The sequence below is a fragment of the Mizuhopecten yessoensis genome, unplaced genomic scaffold, assembly GCF_002113885.1.
Source record: "Mizuhopecten yessoensis strain PY_sf001 unplaced genomic scaffold, ASM211388v2 scaffold7467, whole genome shotgun sequence".
Lineage (NCBI taxonomy): Eukaryota > Metazoa > Mollusca > Bivalvia > Pectinida > Pectinidae > Mizuhopecten > Mizuhopecten yessoensis.
Genome location: NW_018407062.1, coordinates 26,200 through 46,626, shown reverse-complemented (window position 1 = coordinate 46,626; position 20,427 = coordinate 26,200). Strand labels below are relative to the sequence as shown.

The 20,427-nt window shown below is 35.4% G+C and overlaps 1 protein-coding gene across 1 annotated transcript in view; it reads right to left on the bottom strand.

Annotated features, from left to right (window-relative positions):
• The window catches only part of LOC110453579 (neurogenic locus notch homolog protein 1-like), a 58,865-nt gene that overhangs the window by 23,402 nt on the left and 15,036 nt on the right, over positions 1–20,427 (bottom strand). Inside the window, exons 4-11 of the mRNA XM_021502558.1 lie at positions 19,957–20,087; positions 17,694–17,841; positions 16,591–16,726; positions 14,886–15,049; positions 8,242–8,398; positions 4,148–4,302; positions 2,503–2,627; positions 31–684 (exon numbers count right to left, since the gene is read on the bottom strand). Coding sequence (XP_021358233.1) covers positions 31–684; positions 2,503–2,627; positions 4,148–4,302; positions 8,242–8,398; positions 14,886–15,049; positions 16,591–16,726; positions 17,694–17,841; positions 19,957–20,074 — 1,657 coding nt within the window. The 5' untranslated portion in view covers positions 20,075–20,087. The remainder of the gene's footprint in view (positions 1–30; positions 685–2,502; positions 2,628–4,147; positions 4,303–8,241; positions 8,399–14,885; positions 15,050–16,590; positions 16,727–17,693; positions 17,842–19,956; positions 20,088–20,427) is intronic.

The window sequence follows — 20,427 nt, the reverse complement described above, 5'->3', positions numbered from 1 at the left end:
CTGTATTACACTGACACGTGTATGACCCTGGTGTGTTGTGACACGTGCCTCCATGTTTACAGGGATTATGTTTACACTCATCTACGTCTGTATTACACTGGCTACCTGCCCACCCTGTATTACACTGACACGTGTAAGATCCGATATTGTTCACACAATGCGCGTTTTTGTGTGGACAAGTTACGTTGGTACATTCATTTATATCATTTTCACAATTCTGTCCACTAAATCCGTGACATGAACACGTGTACGACCCAACAGTGTTATTACAGGTACCGCCATGTTGACATGGATTTTGTTGACATTTGTCGACATCTTGTGAACAGTTTTGTCCTGTGAAGCCGTGACAGGAGCACGTGTATGACCCTCGTGTGTTGTGACACGTGCCTCCGTGTTGACAGGGATTGTTTGGCTGACACTCGTCTATGTCACGTTCACAGTTCTGTCCATGAAATCCGTGACACGTGCATATGTAAGATCCGACTGTGTTATTACAAGTACCTCCATGTTGACAGGGATGGTGTTGACATTCGTCGACATCTTGTGAACAGTTTTTCCCCGTCCAGCCAGTATTACAGCCACACTGGTAGGACCCACGTCTGTTGGTACAGTGAAGTGTACCAGGTCCGTGACAGTAGTGTTCCTTACACTCGTCGATGTCGTGACAGTCACTTCCCGTGTAACCTGTGTGATTCAGGACGTTAATATACGTATTTACTTGGTATATTAATCACCTCATTTCAAGACAATCATACAATAATGGACTTCTGTTATGATTATTAATATGATGTGATATGAACTTGATATTAAAGACAACGATATGAATCTGTGAACATATTAACTTGTCCAGGTCCATATCACATCATAATCAACATCACAGAATTCTTTTTATGCTTCAGCAGTAAATCTATATCTCAAAAGTTTTTATGCGATGTTTTCTGTCATGTTTTTTTTGCAGGTTTCAAATTGTATATCTTAGCTAAAGAAAAAAGTGCTGACCAATACAATATTATTTTTGGAGCTAAATGATCCTGACCATCGAAAAGCCATGAACGTATCAAACAGCTATTTATATACGCTACAACTGTAGGGGATTCCCCTAGAGCTATATCAAAAAATCGATATTCACCGGAAACCGATATACGTGAGATTTTGTAAACTGATCACTTTCAATGGATCCGGTCAATGTGATTGCGAGACAAAAGTACATTATGAATATGATCATTGTCTTGATATACTTAATGACGCAAATTATGTATCACGTTTTTTCAAATATTAGGTCCCTCAAAATTGTAGTTTAATGGAGGGTATAAAATTAAATTCAGTTAGCAAACCCAAATCCAGATGCAAAGTAAAAAAATATAATGCTTATGAAAACTTAAGTCAACTCATACGATTCGGATTTTAATTCGTTCGTTTGTCAGTCTTTTATCGTTTTAGACATGTAGAGATGTACTTATAGGGAGATAACTAGGTTAACCGAAGGTTAGATGTAATAATAAGGTGATTACTAGGTTAACCGAAGGTTAGATGTAATTATAAGGAGATAACTAGGTTAACCGAAGGTTAGATGTACTTATAGGGATTTTAGTTTAACCGAAGGTAAGATGTAATTATAAGGAGATAACTAGGTTAACCGAAGGTTAGATGTACTTATAGGGTTTTTAGTTTAACCGAAGGTTAGATGTAATTATAAGGAGATAACTAGGTTAAACGAAGGTTAGATGTAATTATAGGGAGATAACTAGGTTATACGAAGGTAAGATGTAATTATAGGGAGATAACTGGGTTATACGAAGGTTAGATGTAATTATAGGGAGATAACTAGGTTATACGAAGGTAAGATGTAATTATAGGGAGATAACTGGGTTATACGAAGGTAAGATGTAATAACATGGAGATAACTAGGTTAAACGAAGGTAAGATGTAATTTATTTTTTGGTCAAAACAGTATGTCTCAGATTATTCTCTGTGTGACCCATAGAATTTCCCCCTACCTCGAGGCTGTGAAAGAGGACTATCCAACCCGAGGGGTGATCATTTTTGGTTGTCACCCAAACAATCACCCCGAGGGTTGGATATTTCTCTGCTACACCCTCAAGTTAGGGGATGTTTTTTTTTCTCCCATTCTATTATTTCAGTCACAATTCCACCGACAGTAGTCATTGTCTTAATACACTTAATGACGCAAACTATGTATCACGTTTTTCCAAAAATTAGGTCCCTCAAAATTGTAGTTTAATGGAGGGTATAAAATTAAATTCAGTTAGCAAACCCAAATCCAGATGCAAAGGAAAAAATTTAATGCTTATGAAACACTAGAGTCAACTCATACGATTCGGATTTTAATTCGTTCGTTTGTCAGTCTTTTATCGTTTTAGACATGATGAGATCGGATTGTGCAGTTGTTTCCTTAATGTCACAGTTCAAATCACTTAAAGCAATACTGATGTCAATATTTGAATGTACGTTTCATGATGCTATGTAACCTAATATACTCACCAGATTGACAGATCGTGGCGCCAGTATCTGGGTCACATGACCTATGTCCGCTGGCTGTACACTGTACGTCACAATTCTTCCCGTACCTATTGGCGCCACACCTGACCAACAACCTTAGGCTCAGCCTGAAACATTACATCATGTTCCAATCAATCAAGTTTTATGGAAATACTTGAGTATTCCAGATATCTCAGTTAATATAACAACAAAGTCAAAATATAATAACGGAGACAGCATTACACGTAGCTGACATAATTCAGTAAACACAGCAGTTGATTTTAAATGTTATTACAGACAAATAACAGACTAGGTTAAACGATTAGGTTACAAGGTAGTTGTAACTACATGGCGATAACTAGGTTAAACGAAGGTTAGATGTAATTATAAGGAGATAACTAGGTTAAACGAAGGTTAGATGTAATTATAAGGGGATAACTAGGTTAAACGAAGGTAAGATGTACTTATAGGGAGATAATTAGGTTAACCGAAGGTTAGATGTAATTATAAGGAGATAACTAGGTTAAACGAAGGTTAGATGAGATTATAAGGAGATAACCAGGTTAAACGAAGGTAAGATGTACTTATAGGGATTTAACTAGGTTAACCGAAGGTAAGATGTAATTATAAGGAGATAACTAGGTTGAACGAAGGTTAGATGTAATTATAGGGAGATACATGTAACTAGGTTAAACGAAGGTTAGATGTGATTATAAGGAGATAACTAGGTTAAGCGAAGGTAAGATGCATTAATAAGGAGATAATTAAGTTAACCGAAGGTTAGATGTACTTACAGGGAGATAACTAGGTTAACCGAAGGTTAGATGTAATAATAAGGTGATTACTAGGTTAACCGAAGGTTAGATGTAATTATAAGGAGATAACTAGGTTAACCGAAGGTTAGATGTACTTATAGGGTTTTTAGTTTAACCGAAGGTTATAGGTAGATAACTAGGTTAAACGAAGGTTAGATGTAATTATAGGGAGATAACTGGGTTATACGAAGGTAAGATGTAATAACATGGAGATAACTAGGTTAAACGAAGGTAAGATGTAATTTATATTTTGGTCAAAACAGTATGTCTCAGATTATTCTCTGTGTGACCCATAGAATTTCCCCCTACCTCGAGGCTGTGAAAGAGGACTATCCAACCCGAGGGGTGATCATTTTTGGTTGTCACCCAAACAATCACCCCGAGGGTTGGATATTTCTCTGCTACACCCTCAAGTTAGGGGATGTTTTTTTTCTCCCATTCTATTATTTCAGTCACAATTCCACCGACAGTAGTCTCTTTGTAAACAAAAACACATGTGGGGTATGATTATCATGATTCACTTTTGATGACGTCACAGTTACCGTTGACACGTTTATAAATGACATCACTATTAAACACGTGCTTATCAGCACGAGGCTATCTCTCCCTAGGGAGTGACGAGCTGATCTTTCCCAGCTGAAACGGGAGACACACCTGTGAAGGGTGGGAAACATTTATTTTAATGATAAGAGCATTTAAAATAACCAAACCTGACATATACATGTAAGCCAAATCCACTTTACTAGTTTGTTATAACTAATGCATTGGTTATAAATGACGCCATAACAATGTGTATCTACTCTTTTAGCTAGAGTTTGTAAGCTAACGGATACCTGACGTGACCTTGGAGTAGAACTGATACCGAGGCCGCGTTTGACAGATCCCAATACCCGGGGGTCAGATCCTTTTTTAACGTAAGGGTGTCTATGACGTCATACTTATCTCCATCATCAGCGTCTCTCGCTTCGACGTGAATGTACGTATTGTTCTGAAACGGGAAAAAATATATATACCAAAAACCTCTAGGGTAAATAAAATATATATATAGATTTTTCAGAGTATCCTCCTGATCATCAAATGACAAATAACAACCATCAGACCGGGATTAAAGACTTCTGATGTTTTCAAACTAGCATTGCTCCCAATTTATGTTTTCAACTATATCAGGTTCTATAATCCGGTTAATGTTTACGATGGTTTTATTTTGCGTGTTTCCGTATTCTGGCTAATGTTTGCGATGGTTTTATTTGTAGTGTTACAACGAGAAGACCCATGTCTAACGTGTTAATGTACAGCGAGAAGTCCCATGTCCTACGTGTTTATGTGTAGTGTCACTGTAAAGCTAGAAGACCAATGTCTTACGTGTTCATTTGTAGCATAACAGCGAGAAGACCCATGACAAACGTGTTCATTTGTAGTGTTACAGCGAGAAGACCCATGTTAATTTGTAGTATTACAGTCAGAAGACCCATGTCAAACGTGTTCATTTGTAGCATTACAGCGAGAAGACCCATGTCAAACGTGTTCATTTGTAGTATTACAGCGAGAAGAACCATGTCTTACGTGTTTATGTGTAGTGTCACTGTAAAGCTAGAAGACCAATGTCTTAGGTGTTCATTTGTAGCATTACAAAGAGAAGACCCATGTCAAACGTGTTCATTTGTAGTATTACAGCGAGAAGAACCATGTCTAACGTGTTAATTTGTAGTGTAACATCGAGAAGAACCATGTTAATTTGTAGTATTATAGCGAGAAGACCCATGTCTAACGCGTTAAGGTACAGCGAGAAGTCCCATGTCTTACGTGTTTATGTGTAGTGTTACAGCGAGAAGACCCATGACAAACGTGTTCATTTGTAGTGTTACAGCGAGAAGTCCAATGTCTAACGTGTTCATTTGTAGTTTTACAGTGAGAAGTCTAATGTCTAACGTGTTCATTTGTGGTGTTACAGCGAGAAGTCCCAGATCTAACGTGTTAATTCGTAGTGTTACATCGAAAAGACCCATGTTCATTTGTAGTATTACAGCGAGAAGACCCATGTCTAACGCGTTAAGGTACAGCGAGAAGTCCAATGTCTTACGTGTTTATTTGTAATGTTACAGTGAGAAGTCCAATGTCTAACGTGTTCATTTGTAGTGTTACAATGAGAAGTCCCAGGTTTAACGTGTTGATCTGTAGTGTTACAGCGAGAAGCCCCATGTCTAACGTGTTGATTTGTAGTGTTACAGCGTGTAGACCCATGTCAAACGTGTTCATTTGTAGTGTAACAGCGAGAAGACCCATGTTAATTTGTAGTATTACAGCGAGAAGACCCACGTTAAATTGTAGTATTACAGCGAGAAGTCCCATGTCAAACGTGTTCATTTGTAGTGTTACAGCGAGAAGACCCATGTTAATTTGTAGTGTTACAGCGAGAAGACCCATGTTTATTTGTAGTATTACAGCGAAAAGTCCCATGTCTTACGTATATATTTGTAGTGTTACAGCGAGAAGACCCATGTCAAACGTGTTTATTTGTAGTGTAACAGCGAGAAAAACCATGATAATTTGTAGTGTTACAGCGAGAAGACCCATGTTAATTTGTAGTGCTACAGCGAGAAGACACATGTCTAACGCGTTAAGGTACAGCGAAAAGTCCCTTGTCTGACGTTTACATTTGTAGTGTTACAGCGAGAAGACCCATGTCAAACATGTTCATTTGTAGTATTACAGCGAGAAGACACATATCTAACGTGTTCATTTGTAGTGTTACAGCGAGAAGACACATATCTAACGTGTGTATTTGTAGTATTACAGCGAGAAGACACATGTCTAACGTGTACATTTGTAGCGTTACAACGAGAAGACACATATTTAACGTTTTCATTTGAAGTGTAACAGCGAGAATTCCAATGTCTAACGTGTTCATTTGTTGTGTTACAGCGAGAAGTCCAATGTCGAAGTGTTTATTTGTAGTGTTACAACGAGAAGTCCCACGTCTAACGTGTTCATTTGAAGTATTACAGCGAGAAGACACATATCTAACGCATTAATTTGTAGTATTACAGCGAGAAGACACATATCTAACGTGTTCATTTGTAGTATTACAGCGAGAAGACACATATCTAACGTGTTCATTTGTATTATTACAGCGAGAAGTCCCACGTCTAACGTGTTCATTTGTAGTATTACAGCGAGAAGACACATATCTAACGTGTTCATTTGTAGTATTACAGCGAGAAGACACATATCTAACGCGTTAATTTGTAGTATTACAGCGACAAGACACATATCTAACGTGTTCATTTGTATTATTACAGCGAGAAGACACATCTCTAACGTGTTCATTTGTAGTGTTATAGCGAGAAGTCCAATGTCAAACGTGTTCATTAGAAGTGTTACTGCGAGAAGATCGAAGTCTAACATGTTCATTTGTAGTGTTACAGCGAGAAGATCGATGTCTAACGTGTTCATTTGTACCGTTACAGCGAGAAGTCCCATATCTAACGTGTTAATTTGTAGTGTTACAGTGAGAAGTCCCATGTCTAACGTGTTAATTGTTTAGTGTTACAGCGATAAGTCCCATGTCTAACGTGTTAATTTTTAGTGTTACAGCGAAAAGACCCATGCTTATTTGTAGTTTGACAGCGAGAAGACCCTTGTCTAACGTGTTAATTTGTAGTGTTACAACAAGAAGTCCCATGTCTAACGTGTTCATTTGTAGTATTACAGCGAGAAGACACATATCTAACGTGTTCATTTGTAGTATTACAGCGAGAAGACTCATATCTAACGTGTTCATTCGTAGTGTTACAGCGAGAAGTCCAATGTTTAACGAGTTCATTTGTAGTGTTACAGCGGGAAGTCCAATGTGTGAAGTGTTAATTTGTAGTTTTACAGCGAGAAGACATATATCTAACGTGTTCATTTGTAGTGTTACAGCGAGAAGTCCAATGTCTGAAGTGTTAATTTGTAGTGTTACAGCGAGAAGTCCAATGTCGTTAGTGTTAATGTTTAAGGTAACAGCGAGAAGTCCCATGTCTAACGTGTTCATTTGTAGTATTACAGCGAGAAGACACATATCTAACGTGTTCATTTGTAGTGTTACAGCGAGAAGACACATATCTAACGTGTTCATTTGTAGTATTACAGCGAGAAGACACATATCTTACGTGTTCATTTGTATTATTACAGCGAGAAGACCCAAGTCTAACGTGTTCATTTGTAGTGTTACAGCGAGAAGTCCAATGTCTAAAGTGTTAATTTGTAGTGTTACAGCGAGAAGTCCAATGTCTTTAGTGTTAATGTTTAAAGTAACAGCGAGAAGTCCAATGTCTAACGTGTTCATTTGTAGTGTTACAGAGAGAAGACCCACGTCTAACGTGTGCTATGGAGCCTATACAACTCTTTAACACGTCATACATATTTTAGCTAAACAACAAAAACATTAACCAGTGTTTCGTGTAAACAAACCATGTCAGAATATAATTCAAACTACACGGTCACAGCCAACCCTGGCCTCAGCCAGAAACTAAGTGACGTCATTAAATAGCCAAAGCTCCGTATTGACTCTTTGTGTCTGTGAGTTAAATAAGAAATACATTTTTCTTCATGAAATGCAAGTGAATGATTACAGCCAATCATACTATCAAACAGTTTCGTACAGGTTAATGGTTCAAGTATTCGGCTGATGCGACTAATGTAAGGCTGAAAATACCTTGACGAAATCAAAATGTGTTGTCTGCACCAATGACAATACATGATATCATTGTATTTTCCTTCTTCTGCCTTGTTTAACATAATCGTTGTTTCTCTCTTTTGACAGTTCTACCGGTTACCTATGTCGACAGCTTGGTCCTGTTTGACCTAAACTGATAAACAAATAACTGATAAACAAATATTAACGGGATGTTAAGTATTTAATAAGACAGCATTCTGTATCACTTACCCAGGTCCATGTGTCCGTAACTGAAATGTACGTAGATGCAAAATCCAACTGGTTGGTAGCCTGATTTACACGTAAATCTCCACAACTGGCGAGCTGGTTAGTGTCTGGTCTGATGTTTGTGTTGATACAGCTCCCAGTTCCGGCGTTGTGTGAGTCGCTGTGTAAAACAATCGGTACAAGATTACAGCTATCAACAAGCATCAAAATAAAAAGGGTGTTTCAATGTTTCATAATTCGTAATCGAAAACATGAAAATATAGTATAATCATGATTTCAGGAAAGTACATGTATGACCGAAATGTAAAGTCATTTGAAATCCTAAATGGGAAACAAAATACAACTTGCATTTCTTGACTCCTATGTCCAAACCTCACTCAACGATCTGCATGATAGGTATGTACTTATGGACACATCGCATCTAATAACCTCTGTCTGCGATATTATTTCATTACCTGCTTGCAGACAGAAATCAGAAATTCAAAAGACAAATTACTAGCAAATCACTCTTCTGTATTACATTTTTATCGAATTCCCATTAATGATAAGGATACGAACCTGCCTCGTTTGTTTTGGATTCCCCACTTTCAAAAGAATCCTTATAATCAATATCTTATCGCATGCTCTTCTGGTCGCTCATCCAAGCCATTATCTTAATGTTTCACTACCATTCTCAGTACCATTAAATCAGTGTTATACTTGTATTGTGACACCATATATTCAAGAAGTAAAATAAACGGTATGTAGATTTAGAAGAATTCAAAAGACAATTTGATCAATCTTGCACACCCCATTCTCAAAAATGTTTCTTATATCAAAACCTTTGACTTTTTGACTCTTTACGCTACCATTCCTCTGACCAAACTGAAGGAATGCCTTCGTACTCTTTACATGAGAGGTTTCTTTCCAAAGAAAGGCGCACGACGATATACATATATGGTTATAAATTATTTTGTGGTATATTTTGGAAATATCCTGAGGACGATATTTAAAGAATGATTTGAGTACCTGGTTGACATAATCTTTGTTGAGTTTGGTGACAAGAGTTTCCAGCAGACTGTAGGCATTCCTATGGGAACAAACTGTGCCCATCTTCTGACCGATTTATTTCTGTTTTCATATGAAGCTGAGTTTATTGGTGAGCTTATCGGGACTGGTAACAAAATCTTGCAGAGTCCTTCAATTTCACAGTCGGAGATATCGACGATTTTCTGTCTTTGAATTCCAAGTTGAATACAAGAAATTCATTGACCACCAAATCAATCGTATATACGCTTTAGAGCTTGAGATTAATGTCACTACAGACTACTTTACTTCAGCCACTTTACTCTATATTAACTTACAACTTGACGAAAAGGACGGCTGATTTCTAAGCTGTACGATAAGCGGGATGATTTCGACTTTCTGATCGTAAATCTTCCCTTCATTGAAAGCAGCATCCCTAATCTCCTACTAACGGTGTGTCCATGTTGCAGTTGATTTGGTACACAAGAGCTTGCTCCGAATATCATTACTTCTGAAATAGATTTCGACTGCAGGCGGACAAACTTAGAACACAGGGTTTCAAAAGACACAGGTTGATGAAGCCTGTGGACAAGATTTATTGTTTCCATCAGAATCTTGCAGGGAAATATGCTATTTCTTTGTGTGATAAGAAGGTTGATGTTTTTGATTTTGCTCATTATAGTACCTTATGGTTTTGTTTGTCACTACCCTAGTTTTTGATTTGAGGGCGTGGAATTACTTGGATTAGACATAGAATCGCGTGTGTCATCGTTGCAGCAGAAGACGCTTACCCTTCCGGAACAATTGGTCTTATTCTCCTTTTTCTTTTTCAATAGTCTCCATGTAGATTTCTTTAGTTTTATCAATTTGTGGTCGAATCATGGTTTTGTTGAGATAGTTGTCTCATGATATTCGCGTACAATGCGCACTTTTGTTTCAAAAGGAAAAATGAAGTGTCAAGAAAGGGGTGTACACGATACTCAAGAACAATCCAAAACCAGGCCTTGTTCGCGACCATTTATCGTACATTTTTCGATGGTTTCCGGAAATATTTTGAAATATGCTCGCAGCAATAAACTGCAAAATTTCGTTGAATACCCCTGATTGCATTGCCAATTCAATCATTATTAAAGTTGCAATTTTTAGTCATATTATACGATAGAATCGGATAAATAAACTCGAGTAAAGTAGGCCCAACTTTTCACAACGTTACGTTATGAATTGAGAAATATCACGTATGGGGAAACATAACGAAAAATTGCATCGTTATTAGCACTCTGGTGTTAAAATGTCGTTCTTGGGTAACATCATGCTGAAGTATTCAATCGTGACAGTAGGAATGTGTCAAAACGACATGGGTAAAGTGGCGAAGTTCGCAAAATTGTGTACCGCAAAGAGTCAAGGTCGCGTGATACTACAAGTATTAACCGGCATGGATTCACAAGTGACATCCATGCGAATTGAACCGATAATGATAAAAGTTAGAGTTTGAAAAATAAATATTAACGGGCTCAAAACAGCCAAATACATTCCGATCGTTTCTTTTCAAATGAGAATTGCTGAAATCACAATTATTTGGTGTTCTTCATGTCTCGCGAATTTTTCTGCTAGTGGTCCTCGTCGGACCTGTTAGAGTGACTGCCTTTAGCGTACACACTCTGCCGATATCGATGTCCCATTCAGTTGGATTTGCAGACGATCAGGAAACTACTTGGAAAAGTGTATTGTAAGGTTATGACAGCTGTGTTTCCTAGAATGCATGGTTAAGGCGGTGGAATTATATTTTTTATCATATCAACTATCTGCGATTATTGTAGTGTAATTAATGACAACATTGTATTGTTGAAAATATACAATAACATAGGAAATAATGTCAGTGATATTTATGCATTTGCTTGTTTTTCCCCACCTGTATATAGTGTTTTTTATCACAAATGTGAAATCGATATTTTTGCCAGACTTTAGGAAATGGTGTGTGAATATAAAGGATTAGGTAAATTGATTGTATTAGGATATTTCATTAGTAGTACGACGATTATATAAGTAATGATATTGTCAATAAAGGGCCTGCGCATGTTATTTCAAATATTGTAAATTATGTAAATGATTCTGTACCATCCAAACGTTCCAATTCTGACCTGCATATTAACCAATTTGGAAGAATCTTCTTTCACTGTGTAAAATTACCTCCTTGAGAATTGTAAATAGACGACATAATGATGGTAGTACAATGTATAACCTTTTTGAATAATAGGGGATCTAGTCTAATAGATTATGTATTGACTGTTGATGATTTCTTAAAGAATATTACTCACTTTGAGAGTGGAATATTTAATGTTTTTTTCAGACCAGTCTCCAATTTGTATTACTGTGCATTCATTTGAACAAAACGAACCTGTACCTGATTATAATGATAAAGATAATATATATACACATGTTAAATGGAATGAGGATCATGCAGAGAGAGCATTGCATTTACTAGAGGAAAACCGTAGAGAATTATTTAATACTTGTAATAATATTGAGGATAATCAAAAATGTATAGATGAGTGTGTGAATGAATTTACTAATATGTTAAATGAATTGTTAGTGCCGTTAAATGTTACTACATACGCCTAAAGAAAAGTTAAAAAAGTTCGAGTGAAGGATAAATCATGGTTTAACGAAGTTTGTAAAAACAGATATATCGAATACAAAAACGCATTATTTGCTTTTAATTCACTTAAGTCAGAGGAAAATAAGAACATTTTATATCTAAAAAGCGTAACTTTTAAAAAAACTGGAAGCTAGATTAAAGCGTGAATATATAGATCAACAAGGTAATATGATGGATTACTGATTCAAGAAAAGAAGGAGTAACGATAAGGAGGATCTTAGTGAACAAGACTTTTTCAATTTTTTTAGCGAAATGTCTTCAACGGAACCTGTTGAGAATGAAATTAAGATGTTAATATACCAAATACTATGTTTCAAGAATTAGATGATCAGATATCTGATAGTGAAGTGCTTAAAGCTATCAATAAATTGAGTAACTCAGAGGCGTGTGGTCCAGATCTACTGATTAATAAGATTTTTTTTAAGGGTAAAGAAGTACTTATGCCATGTCTTGTGGTACTGTTTAACAATGTTTTTAAATCTGGTTTTTATCCTACATCATGGTCGGTAGGTAATATAATTCCTATTTTTAAGAAAGGAGACAAGAACGATACCAATAATTACAGAGGAATTACTTTAGTAAGTTGTTTAGTTGTTTTTGTTTACATCAATTCTTAATGAGCGTCTTGCTAATTTCGATAATGACTATTCTAAACTAAGTCATGCTCAGTTTTAAGAAGAATTTATCAACTATTGACGCTATATTTGTATTACACACATTAATAAGTAAAACCCTGAAAATCTAAATAGACTGTATTGCTGTTTTATTGATTACAACAAAGCTTTTGGCTTCGTTAAAAAAAGGTATAGAAGGAAAGATGTTGAATATTATACGTTCTTTGTACAGAGATGTAAAATGTTGTGTGAGGTATAACAAAAACATGTCAGATTATTTCAAGGGGAAATTATGTCTCCCCTAATGTTTTCTTTGTATGTCAATGATTGCGAAATGAATTTTTTAACGGAAGGGTGTCCTTCTATAGAGCTACAAACTATTAATTTATTTTTAATGATGTATGCAGACGATATAATATATGGTGTTATTGGCCGAAACTTCTGAGGGATGGCAGAAAATGTTAGATACATTGTTACTATATACAATTAAATGGAATCTTATGGTAAATACTTCTAAGACCAAGGTGATGGTTTGCCGTAAAGGGGGTAAATTAAGATAAGTGGTACTTTGATGGATGTGCATTAGATATTGAAGATGAATTTAATTACCCGGGAATATTAATGAATTTTAATGGTAAATTAAAAAAAAAAAAAAAAAAGAAAATGCTGAACAAGGAAGAAAAACATTGTTTTCAGTATCAAATGTGTCTAATTATATGGAGCGGAAGTTTGAGGCTTTCATAGAGCACCAGAAATAGAGAAAATACATTTAAGTTTTTGTAAAGGAATCTTAGGGGTTAATAAATATACGGCAATCTTTATGGTTTACCAAGAGTTAGGAAGATTGCCTTTGGAAATAATTAGGAAATCTAGAATTTTTAAATACTGGTTAAAATTAAAACAAACTGACAATTGTGTTTTACATGCTTGTTAGAAATGTTAGAAAATGGTAGTGAATGGATGAATGGAGTAAGAAACGAACTATTTAGAATGAGAGTAGGGTACATATGGCAATATGGAGATACCAATACATCCGATTATATTATGAATATGATTAAAAGCAGAATGTGTGATATATGTAAGCAAGATTGTGAATAGATTCATTGTACAAGCTAATTGGCGAAAATTTCTGTGTACAACCATATCTATCAAAACCAATAGGAAATACAAATTTGAAAGAAATTACAAAAATTAGACTGTCATCTCACAAATTAAATATTGAAATTTGTAGGTATAACAATGTAGATAGGATTGAAAGAACATGTGCATACTGCAACAGTGGTGATACTGAAAATGAATTTCATTTTATATTAAAATGTGAATGTTTTGTAGATTTAAAAAAGCGTTTTATTAAGAAATATTACTATGAAATACCTAGCATGTATACATTTATCAAACTTATAGAAACACTGAACAAAAAACAGTTAACAAATTTAACCAAATATATTAAACTGAGCAATTAGAAAAGAAAAGACTATGCAGCAATATAAAGAGGAAGGTCTCTCTACACTATACCAATTGCTATGTGAGTGTGTATTTGTGGGCGTGTGTCGATATGGGTGTGCGTGATTGTATTGTTTATCATTGTACATATGTTTATTTTGAACTGATGAGCCGTAAGGTTCAAGGTAATAAAGAACTGAACTGATGTCATTTTGACATATTTCTAGTCTAATAAGCTGACGTAAGATTTCTGTTTGATGAAAGTTGGGAACTAGTAGAATTTAGATTAAGAAAATGTGAAGTTACGATATGATCTATTTCCGAAAGCTACAACAGAAAAGCAGTAAGTTATTGAACAGCTTTTCACAATGTTGGACTAATAAGCCTACACTGGTATGTGAAAAAGTTTTTCTGTTTGATGAAAGCAAAGCAATTTTGACAAGTAGTATTTTAAAAACAATATTAAGAATTTAGAATTTAAAAAGCAACAACAACAACAAAAAAGGGGAAAAAATGATAAGAAAAATGTTACGAAATAACGGTGTCGAGACATAAAATGAATGAACACATCAACGTTTGTCTTGATGAAAGAAGTAATGAGATCTACATGTAGCTACCTTTATAATAACTAAAATGAGTATAAACTTGATAAAGCTGAAATTAAACTGTATAAGTAGTCTTATCCAAGACGATAACGGACTTAAATCGATCGAATATATAACTACAATATTTAACGGATCTAAATTGATCTGATTAATGATTAAAACGGATACTAATTGTTTAAACTATTACTACAGTAGACATGAGTTTATGACAACTATAACTATAGTAGATATAAAGTTATCTACAGTATAATTACAACGAGTCTATATCTATCTTAACTTTAACAGCTTATTACAATTCAATGATGTATCCGATAGGGTACTTACTTGTTGACACAGATCCTGAAATGTGTGTCACACGTGTCGGTATCACAATGGGGAAGACTGCCGCCGTCACAACATTTCCTGACTGGTGTTCCAGGAGTTTCACTGGAACGATCAGTGTTTGCGTAGGTTTGAATCTTAACCGCAAAAATCGCAGCTACGGCCATCTAATCAAATATTACAAAAGAAAACAATAGATTTTCATTTATATTTTGCAACATTTACCTACTTAACTAAAATATAAATAGATGATGTTTTTTACTTTATTCTGAGTTATTTCTTCTATAAAATTATGAAGCTAGAAATATCAGTAAACCCCCCTCCGGGTTCACATTTTTTGTCTCATATCCCATTGAATAAGAGTATACATTGATTAAATAAAGGTATTTTAATGTGACCAGACAATTTGTACCCAACAGTCGACAACTACAGGTATCTACATATGTATGTACCAAGTGTATTGTGATCATAAATTGCGTTTATGTTGTATTTTTTTCTAGATCAATTATCAAACTTTAAACTGAAAATCTATTTCATATAACACAAACAATAGTATCGTAAAACAGAGCTTTCAACTAATGTAGTCCTTGGTTTGAGTCAGTGCTTGTTGAATGTCTACAAGACAACACTTCAACTAATACAGTCATTGGTGGGAGACGGTGCTTGTTGTTTGCCTACAAGGCAACACTTCAATTAATACAGTCCTTGGTTGGAGTCGGTGCTTGTTGTTGCCTACAAGGCAACACTTCAACTAATACAGTCATTGGTGGGAGGCGGTGCTTGTTGTTTGCCTACAAGATAACACTTCAACTAACACAGTTATTGGTTGGAGTCGGTGCTTGTTGTATGTCTACAAGACAACACTTCAACTAACACAGTCCTTGGTTGCAGTCGGTGCTTGTTGTTTGCCTACAAGATAACACTTCAACTAACACAGTCATTGGTTGGAGTCGGTGCTTGTTGTTGCCTACAAGGCAACACTTCAACTAAAACAATCCTTGATTGGAGTCGGTGCTTGTTATATGTCTACAAGACAACACTTCAACTAACACAGTCCTTGGTTGGAGTCGGTGCTTGTTGTATGTCCAGAAGACAACACTTCAACTAATACAGTCATTGGTTGAAGTCGGTGCTTGTTGTTTGCCTACAAGACAACACTTCAACTAACACAATCCTTGGTTGGGGTCGGTGCTTGTTGAATTTCTACAAGACAACACTTCAACTAACACAGTCCTTGGTTGGAGTCGGTGCTTGTTGTATGTTTACAAGACAACACTTCAACTAATATAGTCCTTGGTTGGAGTCGGTGCTTGTTGTATGTCTACAAGGCAACACTTCAATTAATACAGTCCTTGGTTGGAGTCGGTGCTTGTTGTATGTCAACAAGACAACACTTCAACTAATACAGTCCTTGGTGGGAGTCGGTGCTTGTTGTATGTCTACAAGACAACACTTCAACTAATACAGTCATTGGTTAGAGTCGGTGCTTGTTGTTTGCCTACAAGACAACACTTCAACTAACAAAGTCCTTGGTTGGGGTCGGTGCTTGTTGTATGTTTTCAAGGTAACACTTCAACACTAAACTGTAACTTCATCTCCACTTATCCCCCGTCCCCAGACACCAAACTTCGTCCCCTCTAAAAAAGACTCCTTGATCCCTTTGTTTTGTATATACATTATCATTGAGAGGATAAATGGGATTACGTACCCCTGTGTGGTAGTTGTTCAGTGTCGTTGGGACAAATTTCAGGCTCCCTGTGTTCCCGTATCCCTCTGTGGCTAACGCCGCCTGTATAACTATGGGCTCCACACTTCTGTTGCCACACTTCGCAGTGAAACCGAGCCTGATAATGGCAATCATTGAGTAAGGTTTAACATGGTACTATCTTATTTACACCAGACAGTAATTTTAACAAAATGGTAAAGATGGTAAAAAAAGCAACAATCACATAATACACATGACGACTCATATCCATTTATAATATATATTTTATTTATTTGACATTATTATTGCAGCTTATATTAATCACCATTGTTGGCATGGATGGTTGTGTCTACTTGTGGTATTCTAATTTTGAGTTCTTCAAATTCCAAAAAAATGCCGATGAATATATTTAATAAATTATACCAAGTATAAACCTAGGTTTTAACCCATGCTTGCACTTGTGAAAAATATCCGTATTCTGCCATATTCGTGAAAGATGTGTGGTACAAACAATTGCTATTTCCTACATTTGAAAACTTCCTACAATGACGAAAAAACTACTACATCATCATAGCAGTTAGGGATATCATAGGGTAATATTTGGCTCAATGACACATCGCTTAACAACAAGGATGCGCGCCAATTAAATGGGGCTACTCAACATAATTGATCGGTTTTGTTATAATTTGGAAAGATTTGCTAACATAAATGATATCAATGGTGTAGGTAATTGATTCGGATTCGTGCAGTGAATGGAGAGTGCTGTTCTAATTGGTTAATACTAACTGATCTTTTCAAATTGTAAATTACGTATATATCTACCAAACTGGTTAAGATATCAGTTTTATCAAGTTAACAAAATTACATATCTTATCGCCGAAAATAGTAATAAATATCATATCTAATAATGCAAAAGGAATATAAAGCAACGGAATGTAAACGAATTAGTGTAAATATATACCCATTGGTAACGTGATGTCGTTGACGACTCACTATAAATGTGCTCACTTATTGATGAGTCATAAGGTAATCAAGTGAGTATATATAATACTTACCTTAAATAAACTGAAAAGTGGTTTATATAAAGTAATAATCGTGTCGCTTACCTTGAATAAGACCACAGAGACCGTTTCTCATAAAGTTGCATTGTATCACATACGTGTTGTTTAAGGAAGGCAGCAATGTATCTTTGAAATGTCTGAATTGACCTGATGGAAGCCGATGTGTAGGATGTGTATCTAACGATAACCGGTTCTGAAACATCAGATTGCCAATTGTAGATTGTATTGTTAAGGTATTACGATAGATGTGTTACTGTCAATGATATAATTATATTTGGCATTATTTATTGTTTATGTTATTGTATATCTAGCACTGGAAGTAATACTTGATAGCACAGTATTACAGGAACTGATTTATATAAATATGTTAAACATTGATACTACATAGTGTAAGGAAAGATAAACAGTAGATAGGTTTAAATATTTATATCAATCAATTCAGGATGTACACCTCTGAGAAGTCAAAAATTCCCGTATTTATTTTTTCTTTTTTCTTAAATGGATTTATTGAAAAAGGAGATAATGGCATATTAGAAAATGTAAACAAAATATACGTCCGTGTGTTCGTTTTTCTGCTATGATCAATATAACACACTAGTGTGATTTTAGGTGTGTTTTTTCCCCCCATTTGCAGAACAAATTCATACAATTTCTTCCAAGTGTGTTACCAGATATGTATGAATGTTGTAGAATTGATAAAAATATTTTTTTCTTTTCAATTGTGAAAGTAAAATTTCTTAATCTGATTCTTTCAACTGGGATTTAAGCTGCCCCTACCCTTTGTTTTTTAATGAAAAAATACTTATTTTTCCACCATTTTTTGCAGATTAAACGCTTGATATAAAATGTTCTGCTTTTAGACTTTTTTTAAATATTTAATGAATCAAAAGAAAATATGTTTATTTTTCTAAAATAGCAACAAAAATCAGGGGTCCGTGTGCTTTTTTTTGTCCCATTATTATTTGTGTTATTTTCACCTTTTTCGGGGTCAAAAATCAAAAGGGCTTTAGTTACACTAAATATGTAGAAAAAAAAATAAAAAAAATAATGTATCATTTTCCACTTTGTTGCATATTATTTTTATCGTATTGAATATTATAAAGTTGTACAGCAAAATTGAACCTGCTACAATTAAAAATGGCGACACAATGACAATTTAAGTGATCAATCTAGTGTCAAAAAAGGTGAAATTTTGGCCGTTTGTGAAGCGCAAGAAATACACGTTAATACACATCTTCAAAATGGCCGCCGAATTGTTCATTTTATTAAATTCTTATAAAAAAAGTTCTACAAACAACGGGCATCTAGTTTTTTTGACATATTTTTCAGATGCGTGTTTGCTATTAAACCTGATCATAATTTGTTAAATATTACAAAAACCTGTTACACCAGATCAAAACGAGACTTGAACGTGATTTAACCCTCAGAAGAGTACATCCTTAAGAATTAGAAAACGACTCTTTCTGGAACACTAATGCAAAAAAATGTACCCCTACTGCTACATTGTAGATACATATTTACCCTCGCTTATACATATACCCTGTCGATACAGACTTAACCTTACTGGTACACTGTAGATATATATTTCCCCTCGCTTATACATATACCCTGTCGATACAGACTTACCCTTACTGGTACAGTGTAGATATATATATTAACCCTCGCTTATACATATACCCTGTCGATACAAACTTAACCTTACTGGTACACTGTAGATATATATTTACCCTCGCTTATACATATACCCTGTCGATACAGACTTACCCCTACTGCTACATTCTAGATATATATTTACCCTCGCTTATACATATACCCTGTCGATACAAACTTACCCTTACTGGTACAGTGTAGATATATATTTCCCCTCGCTTATACATATACCCTGTCGATACAGACTTACCCTTACTGGTACAGTGCAGATATATATTTACCCTCGCTTATACACATACCTTCTCGATACAGACTTACCCTTACTGCTACATTGTAGATATATATTTACCCTCGCTTATACATATACCTTGTCGATACAGACTAACCCCTATTTGTACATTGTAGGTAAATATATATCATCGTTGATACATGTACCTTGTCGGTACAGACGGACCCCTATTTGTACATTGTAGGTACACATATATCATCGTTGATACATGTACCTTGTCGACACAGACTAACCCCTATTTGTACATTGTAGGTAAATATATATCATCGTTGATACATGTACCTTGTCGATACAGACTAACCCCTATTTGTACATTGTAGGTACATATATATCATCGTTGATACATGTACCTTGTCGATACAGACTTACCTTCATTTGAACACTGCAGACCCAAGTGACCGTGTTGACAAGAGACGTACGGGCTAGTCCCAGTGTAATGGAATTTACATCCGGGTCCCGTGTAACCCGAGTTACACCAGGCCTGCATTTGTATGGTTAGACTGTAAAAACACAGTACAAGTACATCATCATGTTATGTGATTTTTGTTAATGTGGTCAAACAGGTTATATCGGTCAAAAAGCTACCTCTTTGCACATGTACAAGGACAATAGCCCTCATAAAACTGTTTAAAGCATTATTAGGCATCAGAACAGATATAATAATAAAAACGTACAGGCAGAGCTAGAATGTTTCCAAATAAAGAAAAGTGGAAATTATTATCTGACTAAAAAGGAAGCTTGACGTGAAGAATTTCAGGTATCGTTACTCACGGACAACACAGGTTGTTATCTAATTAGGACATTAAAAGGGTCAGACAGGAATCAAATTTTAATTGGCAT